The following is a 17625-nucleotide window of genomic DNA, read 5'->3' on the forward strand; positions in this document are numbered from 1 at the left end:
AGGAATATCAGGACTTAAGTCTGCATGAGTTACAGCTCAGCAAATGAGTTACTGTTATGCAAGAGCTCAGTCAGCCCAGCTGGAGATCAGGGAGAGAGTAAGCAGTGGAGTGAGTGAGCGAGGCAAGGGACGGAGAGGAGGAGGAGGATGGAGAGAAAATAACAGCGAGTGAGCAGAGAGCAGACAGATTACAGCTGGACCCACCTCATACGCACACAAAGACATGAACACAGGCATGCACAGGCTCTCACATCCCTTCTCTCTCTGTCATACCTTCATGCAGCACAGCAGCATCACCAGTGGAAGCACAGAGGACGTTTTCTTCTTTCAACTAAGACTGTGAGGAGAGAAGTTCAGACAAGACGAAAAAAGAAGAGAGAGAGACGGTGGAGAAGAGATAGAACTAAAGAGGAAAACAGAAAAGAGGGAAGGAAAGAGAAGAAGGAAGACTCTTTCTCCTGAAGGATCTTTTCTTGATTTGAGCTTTATCATGAGGCTGTGAATTATTTTTCTTTTCAGATAGCTCTTCCTCAGTAGCCGATATCATGCCTCTGAAGAGCCAACAAGCTGGTGAAAGTGGTGGCACCCACCTCTGGATGTTGCTTTGCCCCTTGCTATGTTCTGTGGTCCTGGCTAGGGGCTCCACTTTGAACACAGGGGACTTACAGAGCACAGGTACCACATCACAGCCAGAGGGATGGCTTTCCACCACAGTCCAGCTGCAGCCAGATCTGGCAACCGAAGCCCAAACACCAACCCGCGCACCGACAGAGATACCGATAGGGACACCAACACAGGGACCATCAGCAACACCAACAGAGGGACCTTCAGAGACAGAAACCGCAACACAAACAGAAGCACCAACAGAGGCAAAAACAGAGGTTCTGACAGAGATGCAGACTCAGATCATCACCAACAATTACACAGGTTGGTCCATCTAAGACTCATCACCTGATCATATGGCATGCCTAAACTTTTCATGTGTTCGTAATTTTACTGGTGACTTAAAACTGTTGCGTACCAGAGTTAAATGTGCATTAAGACTCACACTGAACTCAAGTTTGAATCAAACTTTTTGCGCTCATTTTGTTTATTTTAACGGGAATGTATGTCAGACTAGATAGCATCGAGATGACACAAATAAGTAAGATCAGTGTTAAAATGAATCCAAGAGACCTTTAAATTAACTGGTTATCTAAAAATGGAGCCAAAAGCAGGAACTTAAAAGGTATTTGTTGTTCTGATCATAGAGTTATCGTTACATAGCAAGTCATATAACACACAAGATCCCTAATGTCATTTTATTCCAACAAAACAAAGAGATTTACAGGAACTTTTCAAGTTAAATACAAAAGAGAGACATTACAGTCAAGGAGTTCTTAGACCTGGATTTGTCCATTACATCACAAAAAGCATATTTTTACAAACTCAAATTTTTTCAAACTAAATAAGTACAAACACCTTAAGTTCCAGTGTTTTTACTGACTTCTTTTATACCTGGTTAGCTTTTCTTTCCAGTTTGGCTTGATCACACATCAAAGAGGAGACCTGCTCGTCTGAAAAACTTACTGAGTATTTTTTTTTTATTTACACACCACGAGGACTTATTTACGAAATCAAAAAAGACATGTTGGCTTTTCCATCAGAACTCATCAGGAAGGAAAGTTTGATTTCCAAAAGTAAACATCTGCATTCCTTCAAAGTATCTGCATGTGGAAGCACGTGCTTGTGTACTTCCCCACTTTGGCTTTTAACTGAGAGCTAAACTTTCCGTCTATTATGGAGAAGAAAAATGGTATACAAGATCTTTTTTTTACCATTCATCAATGTTATCATTTATCAATTTAGCAACAATGTGTGTAATAAAATCCAGATCATATTTTGAAGGAGCTCTTTATTAGTTTTAGACTTACAGCCTAGGTTACAAGAAATGATTGGGGTTCAGCCTGAGGTCAGGTTTAGCAGGTGTTTTGTGAAAGTGGATGTGCGTGTGGCTCAAGGTGTTGCAGTTAAAGATGGTTCATTATGCACCTATTGGAGTTGTTCAGCCTGAAGAAAAAGCTGCAGCATCACTTGCATGACTTCACCGCCATTAGAGCAGAAGCTCTCCCCTTTTTTTACTCTCTTTTCTCTCAATATTTTACCCTCACACTCCTATTTTTTTTTTTATTTCACCCATTTTCTCGTCTTTATTTCCACCTTTTATTGTCATGTCCCTCATACGCCCTTCTCAGAGCTTGCATTGTCACATGTATGCATGAACGGCCAAGAGCAGATGAAAAAAAAAAAAAAAATGCAAACCTCACGTGCCCAATACACACATGACTCACTAACTCCCATGCATAAGAAATGGACACAGTCGGACCAAACTACATCAATCTTCTTAAAGGTTTAGAGAATAAACACAGTTGCTCATTTCATAACTGCAGCTCTGGGTCCAACCAAGCAGGAATAAGCACTTTATACTTCAACAGTACACACACACACACACACACACACACACACACACACACACACACACACACAGCTGATCAGCTGAATTGCAACATCGTGTCACATGCATGAATTACGCCATATCAGAGCTTTTCTGTAAGGGAGCTGCCAAACACTCATGATGCTGGAGGTGTGATAAATATTAAACTGCCCAGAAGTAAATAAAAAAAAGCATGTGTGGTATGTTTTTGCATGGCATTAAACTACTTATTCCACTTGCATTAATAGGTGAAAGCAGCAGTCCAGGTTTACTTTCTATACAATATAATTCAGCCACAATTGACTCTTTGCTTTGGGACTGGATTATAGCTAAAACACTGTGTTTAAGTTTGGACATTTTCTCTCATTTTATTTCATCTTCAGCTGGAAAGCTGTCTCAGTCATTATTTCATAGACAGATGAAGTCTTTTGAAGGTTTTTTAGTGCTTGGACCCAATATTTTACAACCAAATGAGGGGGAATGAACAAACATGAGAAGAGTCTTTCAGAGTCTTTCAGTATAATTGTTCGGGCTGGACGTGCGCATCGCACGTCCAGCCCGAACAATTATACAGTTTATGTGTTCATATGCTGGTCAGCTGGAAGTTAGTTATGTTTACTTCAGCAAAACTCTACTTTACCTGTTTTATCTTTATTTGACTCAAAAGTAACAAAAATGTAATTTGTTATTACTGGTAAAAAGGCATTTTAATCGTTGGCAAGACCTCTTAATCAATTGTCCATAAGTTTTAGCAGTACATAAAAGGTTGACATGGAAACCGAGTCTAAAAAGCAAAGCCAATACAATGATGATTTGATTATGCATTTTCTTTCTTGGGAAGCATGGATAAACTTCTCCGTGGGCAAAGAGACACCAATTCATATAGAAATATAGAAAACTCACTTCATCTTTGATGATTTGGTTAACAAAGTACACTTTCACCTAATGGCTTTCAGTTCACAATCAACAGTTTTAAGTCTTTATTAATACAACATGGTTATAATCTAGTAATTTATGCTCCCATTTCAAATAAAACTGACAACCATCGCTGTACAGGATCAGATTTCCCCCAACAAATATACTATCAGATCTCAAAGTGTATAACTTGCAGATTCAAAATGGCATGACTTTTTCCTTTGGGTGTCCAAACCCAACCAGTTTTGGTGACCTGAATCAAACCAGATATGGTGGCTGAACAACATATACAATGTAAAACCTTTATATAATGACCCTGGTACACAGCTGCAACAATTTGATATCTGAATATCAAATTATATATCTCTTGTATTGAAAGTGTACAGTTATCACTTAAAGTAAACCGTTTTTGCTTTAAATCCATTATTTTCATTCATTAGCTTGACCTTATTAACTTGAAAATTTCAGATTTTATTGCTACAGAAGTATTCATCTGAAACGGTGGCCATTCATTAAAAAAAAAAAAAGGGGTGTTTCATTTGCATTCCTCCTCTAAACAGTTCTGTATCCCTCATATAACGGCAGAATTGTTCCCATAGTTAGAAGTACCTCAAACCTGCTAATCTCATGTAAAAATCTCGCTTAATGTAAGACCCTCAACCTAGTAATACGGTAGGACCTGAAGTACACCAAGTGTCTGCAAACACACTTACATCAATTCTGTTAACTAGAAGCACACAGAGAGTGCAATCAAGCCATTGTTCCTTATTCCATTTCTGAGATTTACAAAAAATTTAATCAAAATCTGTCCATAGCTATGAGTTATGTTGCAAACAGACATACAGACAGATTACCCACCGTTGCTGAATACTCAGCCCGCCTTGGTGAAGAAAAACATCCATAGTCTGTTGAGGTGTGTTGAGTTGATTGTTGAAGTGCTGAATAAAAGCTGTCAGACTGTCAATACCATTAGCAATTCATTATGCAGCTCGTCCAGGAATTCTCACCACTCACTCTTGCTGGAAGTAAACTGATCAAAGCTCTGATATTGATCAGCTTGTCCTGAAATTACTCTGTTTTTGGACTTCAAGAACACACATTTGTTACCTGTCAGGATTTAACTTTTAGGTTGTTTTTCTCATTTTTATCTAAATGTCTTTTATCTGAATAATGTTGCCCATAGATTTCTGTTTACAGTTGAAGTCCATATAATCTCATTGTCCACTGCAGTCAACACTAATAGGCTAAATGATTCGACAATGTAATGTTTTCTCCCCTGTGGCACTATTAGAAAAGCAAAGAGGGTCAAAATAAAAGCAATGAGCTTTATATTCAGCATAATGTGCAATGCACCCAATATTTGTCAAAATATCTATCTCTGGATCATAGCGATGAACCAACTAAAAGCCATCTACACCTGTAGCTCGGCGAAGGTGATAAGTAAAATCAATGCCACAGGCAAAAAACACTATACATATTTTTAAAAAAAACAAAAAAACCAAGATTTAATATGGGAATACTAACTGTTTTTAAGTTTGGACAAGTTCATTCCTACATTGTTATTTCCTGAGAAACATTGCTGATAGCAGACTAAGAGGAGGATGGAGTAAGCAACTGCAGCAGCTTCCCGGTGTTTGTGATTAGGTGTTCACAGGCTCCTGATCAGCAACAGTTATTTCAGCTTTAGAGATGCCCTAAGCCTCAACATTAACACGGTAACACAACCTATTAACCTAAACAGAGTAGGTAAGAGTTGATGTTCGTGTTAATCCCTCCATGAAGCCTATATCAGTTACTTAAGTTAGTTTATCCTGGCCAAGCAGGAGTTTATAGTGAATGACTGTCTGATTACTGTCTGTGGTGTTTTCTTTAGTTTTTCCTGTTCAAACAAATTTCAATGAGATTTACTGAGATGGTAGGTAAGTGTTTCAGGAAACAAGCCGACCTCTACTACGACTTTAATACGTCTCTTGAGGTCAAGAGAATCAAGCACCTTGATTAAAAATAAAATCTGAAGGTCAGATTTAGATACAGTTTCATGATACTAAGCAGCTTATTCTTCACTCCTGAGTCTGATAAGAAATGATCGTCAGCCAACAGCCTAAAATGTAAACCTTAATACTAACAATGCCCTCAGTCTGATTAGCTTAGAGGAAAAGCCAATAACCTTTGTCTATTTCAGGTTATTTCTGGCACAAGAAATCCTGCTGACATGCTAACACACACAAGAGCAGATTTTCTCACTACAAGCAGGTTGGTTTTAAAGCCAATTACCTTTGTCCCTTCAAGGATTTTTTTTCTATTTTTAGTGTGGTTTGTGCACCATTTACGCATAATTCTTGAGCCACCCTTAAATTCTTTTTTGTCTGAAAAATGGGACAATATGTACATTCAGTTTATTGAAACATAAACATAGAGGCAAATACAGTAAACAAGGTAAATATTCAAGACTGACTGTCAAATATTAATGCATATCTACTTGTTTTGTAGTTTATATACCAGTGTAGTTTTCTAACCATGGCCATGTCTGTTTGAACATCTAAACGCAGCCCTTTAATTTTAACTTCCGTCATATGCGTGTGGGAGCAAAGTAAAAAAGTAGGAAACTGCAGGAATTCAGTGGAAGTAGAAGTGTGAAATACCACGGAAAAGACTGTGCTGGATGGGATTTAAACCAGTAATTCCTTCCTTGAAGGGCAGAGGGACCACACACCAGTCTTTCCTTTCCATTGACATGCCAGTTGTGTCCAATGGGAACTTTTGATATAATTATAATGCAAATATTGTGTCAGAAATGAGAATGTCATTGTTCCCTTCCTTATAACTTACCAACAACCAATATTTTTTATATTTAATAAGATTTTTAAGTTCTGCTCATCTATTGCCATGTTTTTTTTTTTCCTTTTTTTATCCACCTATCAAGTATACATTTTTTAAGGACTCACAGCACACTATGTGGAGATACACCAAGATTTTGGCCAGTAGCTCTGTCATGGTGTAGGCCATGAGCTGAGCTTCAGCATATTCCTTCTACAACCACAACCTGCCTCAAAAGCTCCATGGGAATTAAATTGTTCCTGCAAAAAAACCCTGTTATTCCTGCCAAAATAAAGATACATTTAAAATTAATTCTTTGCTCAGTTGTCTGTAATGTTTCAGCACAACACTGGTTCATATCTTAAATTAGACGCCTCTTTTACACTTGAAGTGACTGAACAAAATGTACTTCAGTCCTCTGAAAAAGGTTGAGTACAAAGACTGGATTTTTTTAAAAAAAGAATGAAATAGCAGCCAATGTCTAAAGAAAAGTATTGAAAGACCTTCAGAGCCTGAAGAAAAACAGCTCACAACTACTTTAAAAGGCTGCAGGAATATCAGACTGAAGGGGGTCTAACAATTTGTGAGCAGTACTAAAATGCTAAAAAGTTGTCTCAGTGTATGTATTACATGTCAGCAGAGAAAATAACAGAAAACCTCTACTAATTTGACTTGACTTAAGACTCCTTTTAGTGATGTGAGCGCTACAGAAAATCCCAAAATATCTTAATTACACTGTGTGATTTCTGCTGACATTGCTGACGGTTAGAATGTCCTTGGAGACAAATATAAACACACTCATGTAGAGCCCTGGATATTTATGTCAGTGACAAACACTCACGTCATTCAGGAGACTATAGCAGGCTTGGCAAGTTTCAGACAAAGACTTTCCTCTGTCTTCTGCCTGTCAATCCTATGGCTGCTGGCACCAGCTCAACTTCATTATTACCTTCCCACAGCTTAAAAGTGGCCGAGCAAAGTCACTAAGTGAGAGTCTGAAATGAGTCTTCTGCCCATCCTGCTCAGATGGGTGAAGCAGTGAGAGAACAACAGAGGAGCAGGGGGCATGACAGTAAAGAGATTTCAAAGATTAACACAAACCTAGAAGCTGATCTGTTTGTTAGCATGCTTTGCCATACAAAACAACAAGCTAGACATGATCCTATTTGTCAAGAACATTAGCCTGTTTGCTGCCTTACAGACTAAGCAGAGACTCCAGTGCCTGCACCTACTACACGATGAAGAACGCAATAACCATCTTGACATTGACCACTTTTCCACAACAACCATTTTTACTGACATTAAGCTGATAGTACTTTGAGGTTTTGAAGGCATGAATAACATGTGCAGAATGAATCAGGCAGACAGAAAGCCTTTCTGTGGAACTGAACATTGTCACAGTCACAGTCAATATAAGAAACTTTATTGTTGTTCAAAGACTTTGACCAACATTCATATTTTTCCCATATTTATTTAAGAAAGGTCAAAGTTAGCTTGACTTCCCAGCTGATAGAATATGCATAGACTTATATTACTAATACTGGAGCTATGAGGGCTTACCACCAGAGAAGCCAAAGTGCAATTTCATCATACATTCATTTATACAAATGCATCCATTACGACGTCTTGGAAGCCTTCTCTAAGAAGCACACAGCCTACACAGCTCCATTTGTATGAAATTTTAAATCAAAGATTAATGTGTTAAAATTTCAGCATCTTCATTTGACCTCATTTTGCCAGTTCAACACAACTCATGAAATATCAGCATACTTCCAGGTATGGTAATCAAAATGACAACTATCATCTTGATTTTGGTTGAATTATTATATTTTTTGTATGCGCAGATGCTGAACTCTAAGCTCAGACCAGTGTTTCAATGGTAAAATTGAAGGGTAACCCTCTAAAGTCTCAAAAGCTACAAAAATCTTTCCTGTATATGTGAAATAATATAAATGTTAATAAGTTTTTAGATTAAAACTCATATTTATCATCAAAAGCATGATTAAAAAGCCCGCATATGATGCCATAAAATAAACTGATGACTCAGTGTACATGGAAGTATTATAATATGTATACATAACATTATAAATTCACCAATAAACAGGATTTTGAAAAAACACCAATTTAATATTTTGCAAGACAACATAGCTCATCCATCAACAGATATTCAGCTGTGCAATTTATGCACCCACAGTGAGGTTTACCCCTAAAGATTTATGATCTCAAAGTCACTACCTGTGGGATCGCCATCGTTCCAGACATTGTGACATCCAGACCGCTATATAGGATAATCTGGGTATTATATTTACAAAATGGCACTTCCAGCATGCAAAACATCTTTGCATTTTCTCTAAGCATTTACTATGTTAATTAAACTAAACTGAACTGAAAGTCTGCTGATTTATTCCATATGTTTTAAGAGAAAGAAGGCATCAGACTAACACAGGAGGAACAAAACAGAAACCACTGTCAGCTTTGAACCTTGTCAACTCATATGACTCCTCAGTCACTGTGAAAAAAGTCACTGTTGACTGTGGACTCATAAGTTTAGGAAAGGTCAAACCCAGTTTCTCTTGCTTCTCTTGTTTTCAAAGTACTCCCATTTACCCTCAGAGTATATCAGTTTCTGCATTTTCAGAATGCAAGAATAAGTTTGAGTTGACTTATTCCTGTTAAATTGAAGTTGACAGGCAGCACAATGAAACATGGAGCAGAGAAAGATGAATCAGGATGGCTTGCATCTCTGTCATGGAAATTTAATGAAGGTTTTCAGCATAACTATGCATCTTTATGCAAGCTAGATATTCAGTTTTAAGCATTTTGCAGTTGTTGTTTTTGTTGTAACTCCAATTAATCAAGCTTAATTGAAAACCACAAGTCATTATTCCCTTTTGTTGTGTCACTGATGTTCATTCTATGATCTCAAGCCCACTGTTACAGCTCTGCTTAACCGCAGAGATTATCCTCTGTCAGGGCCAACAAAAGCTGATAGGGTTAGGGTGCATTTTAGCTTCTGTTTCAAGTTGACTATAATTATCATAAATAACATTCTTCTTAATGTTTTTGATCTTGTGTATGAAAATCACAACACAGCTAATGGTAACATGCCAAAAGCATGATTGCATGGCTGTGGAGAACACACATGCCTTCATCTGTTTGCACGGAGACATTTACTACATAAGCAGGGAAAGAGCTGTGGGGATTAGGTAATCAGTTGTGGTACAATGCATCGGAGGTGCAACAGAAATAGATACACCGATGGAGAGGACACAGCAGAATGATGTTTGAGGTCAGATCACATAAGAGAGCAGCTGTAGCAAAGACAAAACAAAGGTCAAGTAGAATAAGACAGAAGCACATGGATGACAGAGCAGAAGCGAGCCTATCAGCCTAGCGGGCCATCTTTCATTCGTTTCAGTTCAGATCTTTAGCGTTTGGCAGTATGACTCAGTGTATATCGCAGCTTAGTTTATCCAGGAAAAACAAGCCAAAAGTGGAAGAGGGAAATTTCTTTCCAGCACTCTGATGTCTAGGTTTAAGATCTTTGTCCTACCTTTCATCCACAAACTTTAGTGATCAAGTTCAAGGAAATGTTCTTATTCCATCATGTTTAGGCATAGAAAAGGTTGGGTTTTTTTAAAGGTGATATATTATCCTATGGACAGTACATGATATTAGCTGGATTTAAGCTTTGTGGATATCACATGTACAATATTGTTACAAATTATGCAACCACTTATCTTTTTTTTACTTCAAACAATAAAATAAACCATTGTTTTCCCCTTTTTTCATTTTAGACAACCAGCTAAGCAATTCAAGCTGATTAATAGGCACTAAAACGCTTCAAAGTGAAAGTGACAAAAGCTGAAGCAGCAAAACACATAATGAGAACAAGAATGTATTTTTGAACTTTTAAGGATAAAACCCATCCCCAACAAAATGGCCAAAATAAGATGATAGACCTCTCGCTGAGCCTAATATGAATTTCTTGACTGAGTTTCATGAAGCCGGACGTTAAATAGAAAATGAAAAGTCTATGCTATGAGTACATTCAGTATGTTTCTGATGTGTTTACTCATTCTGTTCTCATGAATGTCAATGCTGTCTATCTTTAACACAAATAGACTTATCTTTATTTGATCCAAACTTTCCAAAGTGATGCCCTGTTATAACTGTGCATAATGAGAAAGAGGACTGGAGTAAAGTGAATGTTTGTATGGCAGTGCTGGGTTGCCAGGTTTGCACGGCCAGAGTTGTATTAGAACCCTGTGGGCAGCCAAAATCTTGAAAAGGCAACTCAGATTTTCCCAACAGAATCTCTTTTTTCCCAGTGAGTCTGAACTAATAGTATTGAGCAAATGGAGCTGGCTCCACAGATGCAAATATTGACACAAACACCTACCATCTATGCTTCCGAGCTGCTCTGTCATGCACATACACATAAACACAAGTACAGAAAAACGTTTCCAATTGTTTTGGCATTAAGTGTGATCTTTGTTGTTGCAGGGTTTCTCTGGGGGTGTCTGTTTGTTCAGTTTACACTGGCATCATTGTTCCTTTTCTCTTTTTATGACAGCAATTCAAACCCCCAGGAATTAAGCATTTAAAGATTAAATTAAAAGGAAACTCTCAGCTCAGTGTATCCTCACGGTATCCTCATATTTTCAGTAGTTCGTTAATGGAGCTACAGGCGTCTTTCTATGGTATAAATGTTTGCATATGTGGATGTGAGGAATTTAATTTTAAGTTACATAACTTTTTGTTAGTTTGTATACTGTAAATAGATTCTGTTTGGGCTTTTCAAGTGATTAAAATTCTTTTTCTAACAACATGATTATGTTGATTGCCTACACAACCATATTGTACTTTGTACGTCCTTGTGCAGTACTATTTATTTCTGCATGCAGATTAACTTTTAAAAATGTCAATATTCTGACTAATAAACTGTACAAAATACAGCCGAGAAATTTAAGCCAACAGAAAGGATTAAATTATCAATAATCTGTCACCGAATCAAATGCCTGGAAAGGGTCAAGTATCAGAAAAAAATATGTTCTCAGTCTCAGAAGTGCAGAAGAGGCTCACACATACACAGTTAAGTCCAGCTAGTTGTAGCTTCACTAACCAAACTATGATTCTTGAATCTGTCTACAAGCACAGAAGGAGAACTAATTTAATAAGTTACATAGGTCTAGATGTATTAGGTTAAGAAGGAAATAAGTAAATGTCTTTGTTAATTTTGTACGTGCTGGTTTTATTCCAGTTGACTTCTAATTACATTACTTAACAAACTCAGCTGGCCACAAAAAAATAAAATGTTTAATAAGGTTCATTATGTTCACTCTGACTTTTAGATATGTTTTTTTCATCAGAAAAAGATTTGTTTTGTTTTGTTTTGTTTTGTTTTGTTTTTTTTAAAAAAGGAGCTGGTTTTACCTTTAGCACCTACCAAACTAATTTTTAGAGGGTTGTCACTTCTTTCACTGGTTATTTATTGATTCAGACACCAAGATAAATAAAAAATTATGGCAAGTGGATGTAAATAACTCATTCTAAGAGAATAAAAACATTTTATATAGTTTATTTTAGTTTTAGTAAAATACTTAGATGCCAGTAAGTACTATTTTTACTGGAATAAAAAAAGCATTCATTGTGTTTTTTGTCCATGTTGTTCCTCATTACACCTTGACATGAATACACCAGCTCTAGTGAAAACAGAGAACATTAGTGGCTGGCTTACAAAGAGTTGGCTGCTGATCTTATGGTGCACACTTTGCATTCACATGTTTACATGACCGGGGTGGCAGTCTCCCTTTTTTATTTTTACACATAAAAAGTGCTGTGCTCTCGTTCTTGTTTTCTTTTTTTTTTTTTTTTTTTTTAAAGAGCAGAGTTAGTGAAGCTCTCCCTCCATACATGTTTAGTCTTCTCTGATTGGTAAACGCCATTGTCCGCCCAAAAAGTAGCTTCATATATTGAAACATTATTATTTGGCTAATATTATAGGGAAAGATTATGTAGATCATATATATTGAATGGTTATAAATAACACATTTAATTTAATAATCCAGGCAAGCAAGGGTTAATCAGAGCAAAGTAGGATTAGTCTTCAATGGCCAGAAATATTCACAGATAAACACACGGTCAAGACAGTTTCAAACATTTTACAAAGAGGTTTCTCTGTTTTACTTTGCTATAACTCACATTTTCTTAATCAAAGTACTGAAAATAAACATTAGGGCTTTGTACTAACAATGCATGGTTTGACTTCGGTATAACAATACAGTTCAATTATAATGGTTGGGGTCAGTAATCTCTATTATATGGAGATAAATAATCTGTAGATTTAGATAAACATGTGTGTATTGTATAGATATACATATATATATTGTATACATCTACATAAATTCACCCTGATTCTCCGAGTCAACATAAAAATTCAATTAATTTAACTTGTGCATATTTAATTGAAAAAGACCCATGGCCTTGTAATTAAAAACATAATTAGTGAGTTATTAGAGCCAGGACAGTTGTGTAGTTGCAGATGTGCACAAAACAACTCAAGCAAACTGTGGTGAATGTTCATCAAATTATAGCCTGTAGCCAATGGCTCGCCAATTAAATCTAGAAACTCTGCTGGGCTAGTTATATGGCAGATAACGCAAGCTAAATATAGACCCAAGTAAAGTCCCAAAGAAAATAACAATGAAAGTTCATTTACTGTTCCATCTGATAATAACTTGTTGGTCTGAACTGTCTCTTCTTTACGTGGATGCTCCTTGCATTGAAACAAAGGACTGATTAGCTTCTCAGATTAATGCCTTATAATAATTACATTCACCTTGTTTTAATCGAATATCATGTTGCTTTTATTCAGATGCAAATTTCTACCACAGTATGCATCCAAGCAGTTATTTGAACTCTCTTTGACCTTGAGAAGTAATATATCAGTGAAAGCACTGTTTTCACTTTTCATTTATGTACATGTCCTCATAAGACTTAACATTTTCCTCAGATGGACTGTAGGAAAATCTTGGATAAAGATTTCATACAGTTTCTGCATATTTTCAATTGTGTTTATTCCCTTTTTCCATCCATCCATCCGTGCATCCATCCATCCATGCATTTTCGTAACTGCTTGTTCTAAGGATTGTGGGAAGATGGAGCCTGTCCCAGCAATCATAGGGCGAGAGGCAGGGTACACCTTGGACAGGTCACCAGTCCATCACAGGGCCAACATAGAGAGACAAACAACCATTCACACTCACACTCACTCCTAGGGACAATTTAGAGTAGCCAGTTGACCTAACATGCATGTGTTTGGATGGTGGGAAGAAGCCGGAGTACCTGGAGAGAACCCACACTTACACAGGAAGAACAAGAAAACTCCACACAGAAAGCCCATTTTGTTTAATTTAACTCAGATATCAGTACAGAAGAGCACAGGTAGCAATGTTGATGGCAAATGACTTGGACAGATAATGAAGGTTATTGTTTGAATTTATTGTTATTGTTAAATAACAAGGATATTAATGAATCAAACAAATATGCATCAAAGTTTAGATCTTTCTTTTAAAAAAGGGGGGGTGGGGGGGGGTGAGTCAGCTTGTATTTCCTGCTCTGAACTCTGCACGTGTCTGGTGTGTGTGCCTTGTTGTATGTGTGTATGAGGGAGGGGAAGCCATCATCTTTCCACAGGATCACGGGATCGTCTCCCTCACTGTTTCTACTGCTGCAGAAATCCTCCCATCTGTCGCTCCTAATCAGCAGAGAGCAGCTTGCATGTTCACAGGGTCTTATGCTGGGATGACATCCCACTCTACTCTACCCCTCCCCCCCAACACACAGATTACAGTGCTGCTGACACAGTAAAGCACAGTGTAGCATCACACACCCCTCTGGCCAATACTCATTATAACAACATCAGCAAACAACAAACAAAACACTTCAATTGATAGACTGTGAAGCATTTTATTATCTATAATTTGGCAAACAATTGCAGGCAAATTGCAGTTTATTCTCCTTTAGAGAAACCGACAAAGAATTTACATTATTAATTTATTGCCTTTTTTTTCAAACAAAATGATCACTTTTAATTGTTATTTTTCACTTTTAACAATCTACCCCTAATTTACAGAAACTTAAATGGATACGTGTGGAAACAGCATTTAGTGTTTCCACATTTGAATAAAGTCTTTTTAAAGAAATGAGGGACATTTTTATGCAATCAGTGTTGCCGTGTGTTAAATCCCAGCAGCTCAGTCTAACAATAGCTGCTGCATCACGAGATCTCTGAGGTATTTGTGTATTCTAGCATAAAAAAGATAAAAATAGTGCACTCTGCCTCTGTAGCTCTTCATCTCTTCCCATTTACCAGTGTAAACACTAATCTCAGTCTCCCAGAACAGACAACAGACAGGCTTGTCAACTGTGTGTTTGACATGGGAATGAGGGGGAAAGCAAAAAAAAGAAAAGAATAAAGAATCGGGGGATAAGTTTAGGGAAGGGAGAAACTCTAAAAGCCAAACACCTGATTAAACACCTGACTGTACAAAATGAACCAAACAGGACCTTACATGAATGTGCATGTTGAAGATAAGGGGCGTTTTAGTCATCAGACCATAAAGCTTCCTATCAGTCAAGGGTCTGAGAGACTTGAGCTGTTTCTTGAACACAAAGAAACATTTAAAAAAAAGTCTACCTTTGAGCTTTAGTCAGCTAACGCAGCCCAAAGATTCATTAAGTCATTCCCAAATAACTGATCAACAAAGTTGTCTCTTAATAGCATTTCCCCGAAGGTTTTTTCTTGCTGGTAGCAGTTTTGTGTTGCTTCTCATCAGGTCTGTCCTGTGTGCCCGTCCTGCCACCTCGCCGGGGTTCCTTCTACGTGGAGAGTGGCACAGGTGTATCCGTCGGCAGTGTGCTGGCCTTCTGGTGCAGAGAAGGATACCAGCTGGTCGGCAGTGACAAAATCTACTGCAATGTCAGAAGTGGGAAAGCACAATGGAACAACTACATGCCTGTCTGTGAAGGTGAGTAGATCCACCCAGAAGCATGAATCAAGATGGACTCTAATATAGAGGTGTGATATCAGAATTAAAAAAAACTTAGCCATGATCTTGAAATATCTCTGTCTTGTAGTGGATACTTTATATTCTGTTTAATAAGAGCAGCAGCTCTGTCGTAATGGACAGCACCTTATATTTTGCTTTGTGAACATGTCTCTCATACAGAATTTCAGCATTTTAGGACAAATATTTCAGATGAGACAGTACATATATTATGGGTTAAAGAAAACATTGGTATCTGTTATTTCTTTCTATGTAATTTTTACCAAATGACAGCAATTCCCAGACCAGAGGACCGTGGACTGAGGGTGGCTGTACTGGCGTCAGTGGTGAGTGGCATTGTCATTTTTGCCATGTCCCTGGCCTTCTTAATCTGCTGCCTCCAGGAACGATCCAGTCGGTATCGCGCTAAGAGAGACGGGCGGAGCAGGTGGGACTGAAAAGAAACCAAATGATATTTTGGATTTTCTCAAACTCTAGTAAGCTGACAAAGATTTTCTCCTTGTCAGACGCAGAGAAAAGCGATCAGCCCGTCAAAGTGAGTGCTGGCTGGAGAGGGAAGAAGGCGAGTGGGAAGCTTTTCCTCCACCCAAAATCTTCCATCTGTCCCAAAGGATGAACCCTCGTCTGGCTCCTGACAGCCCTCTTTATCTGACAGCAGGCCTCAGTGGATATGAGAACAGAGGATACCAAAGGTAAAACTGCAGCTCACTCCACTCTTTAGTGAACCAAATCCATAAGAAGGCAGGAGAGAAGAAGCTTAGTCTCACAAAGCCCAAAGAAAATTTAACTTATCAAAAAAAAAGTCACAAATCTCAACACTGAAGAAAAACAGTAAAAATGTTTAAAGTTCTCACAAATAAACAACGCATAATGGGATATGAATAAAACCAGGAGGTTAAAAGGGAAAATTTGTGCTCCTAACTGCTGAGCAAAGATTAACCTGCAGGAAATGAAGAGTCGACACTGAAACAACAATCAAAGAGCCATCCACACAAGATATCATCTTACCCTCTTGTAGTGTAAAATTAGTGCCAAATTTTAGTAACACCTGATTTAACTTGGTAAATTAGATATTACCTCAGCATCTCCTCTGGGACTTTGTTCAGCAGCGGGGGAAAGGCCCTCTGGAGCTGTGATGGGGTAAACAAATGACACATGACAGCAGATGTTACGATGAAAACATTTCTTAACTTTTACTACATTTATTAAATGGCCAGTTAGGAATGGATTTTAAAGGCTAAACCTGAAAATATAAATAAATAAATAAAACAAATTATCAGTGGCAAAGTCTGCACCCAGGCTGAGAACATTGATTTCATTCTTCATTTTTTTTTATTGAAGAGCTCCAAGGCGTCACGTTCAAGGCCCATGCTAGAACCACTAATTAACATTAATTAATTGATTGTTACAATTACTTTGATAGACATTCCACTGTCCAATCTTTTCAGCGTGCTGGTTAAAATGATTGGATAGTCTCTTTTCAGTCCTCTCCATTTCACAAGTGACTACATTTTTTAAATAATTGTTATAGAGTATTTAATGAATTGGCTGCAATTCATTAAATGCCCATGAAGGGGATTTTAAGCAACATAGTTAAAACTGCTCCCGGAAAACAAATCCTCTCCTACCTTTAACTATTGCTAGGCAGCAACAAACTATAGTTAGCGGCTACTGACAGTTGGCTAGCTATAGCTAAGGCTATAGCCATATTAGCAACAGTAGCTATCGCTAAAACTACGGAAAACTATAGATAAAAATAGGTTAAATATGAAAGTATGTTTAACATCAGAATGTTTTTATATACTTTCATGTTTCTGTCAGTCTTGTACCTGCCACCTGCTGAGAGTTTTTAATTGATTTATTTGACTATTTTTATTGACGCATACTGTTCAACAACCGTCACAGTAACATTTCATGTAATTTGCTCTTTGTGTTTTCATCCCATTCAGGAGTCAGGAGAGCTTGCTGAAGGCCTCTCTCCCTGGACTCTATCGCTCTGAGTCTCAGCTATACCCACATGTCGTCCTTCAGAGGGTCCCGACCCCGACAGCACCCTGTGTCCCTTCTGCACCATCTGCCCCGGTCTACCTCCATCTTGCCTCCTCCTCATCTTCAGCCTCAACTCCAGCCCACACTGTCACCCAAAGTCAGCCACGGATCATGACACAATACCCCACTCCAACATATCCACCCAACCCTAACACAACTGTGCCTGCCTATCCTCACCCAACACCAGCACCCATATATCCTAACCCCAACCCACCACCGCAGAGGCCATGGCAGTAGTTTTTACCTTCCAGTTTCCTTATTTTCAGGGCAATGTTCTGTTCTTACTGAAGACGCTAAAAG

At 37.9% G+C, this 17625-nt stretch overlaps 1 protein-coding gene across 1 annotated transcript; it reads left to right on the forward strand.

Annotated features, from left to right (window-relative positions):
* Positions 1 to 545: 545 nt before the first annotated feature.
* LOC306773361 (uncharacterized protein) lies at positions 546 to 17562 on the forward strand (the record flags this gene model as incomplete). Its single annotated transcript, XM_079263150.1, has 5 exons — positions 546 to 927; positions 15046 to 15237; positions 15550 to 15703; positions 15783 to 15968; positions 17226 to 17562. 5 exons carry the CDS (start codon positions 546 to 548, stop codon positions 17560 to 17562), a joined length of 1251 nt encoding a protein of 416 aa, XP_079119276.1.
* Between the last annotated feature and the right edge of the window lie 63 nt (positions 17563 to 17625).

The sequence above is a fragment of the Telmatherina bonti genome (genome assembly GCF_933228915.1).
Source record: "Telmatherina bonti genome assembly, chromosome: 23".
Taxonomy (NCBI): domain Eukaryota; kingdom Metazoa; phylum Chordata; class Actinopteri; order Atheriniformes; family Telmatherinidae; genus Telmatherina; species Telmatherina bonti.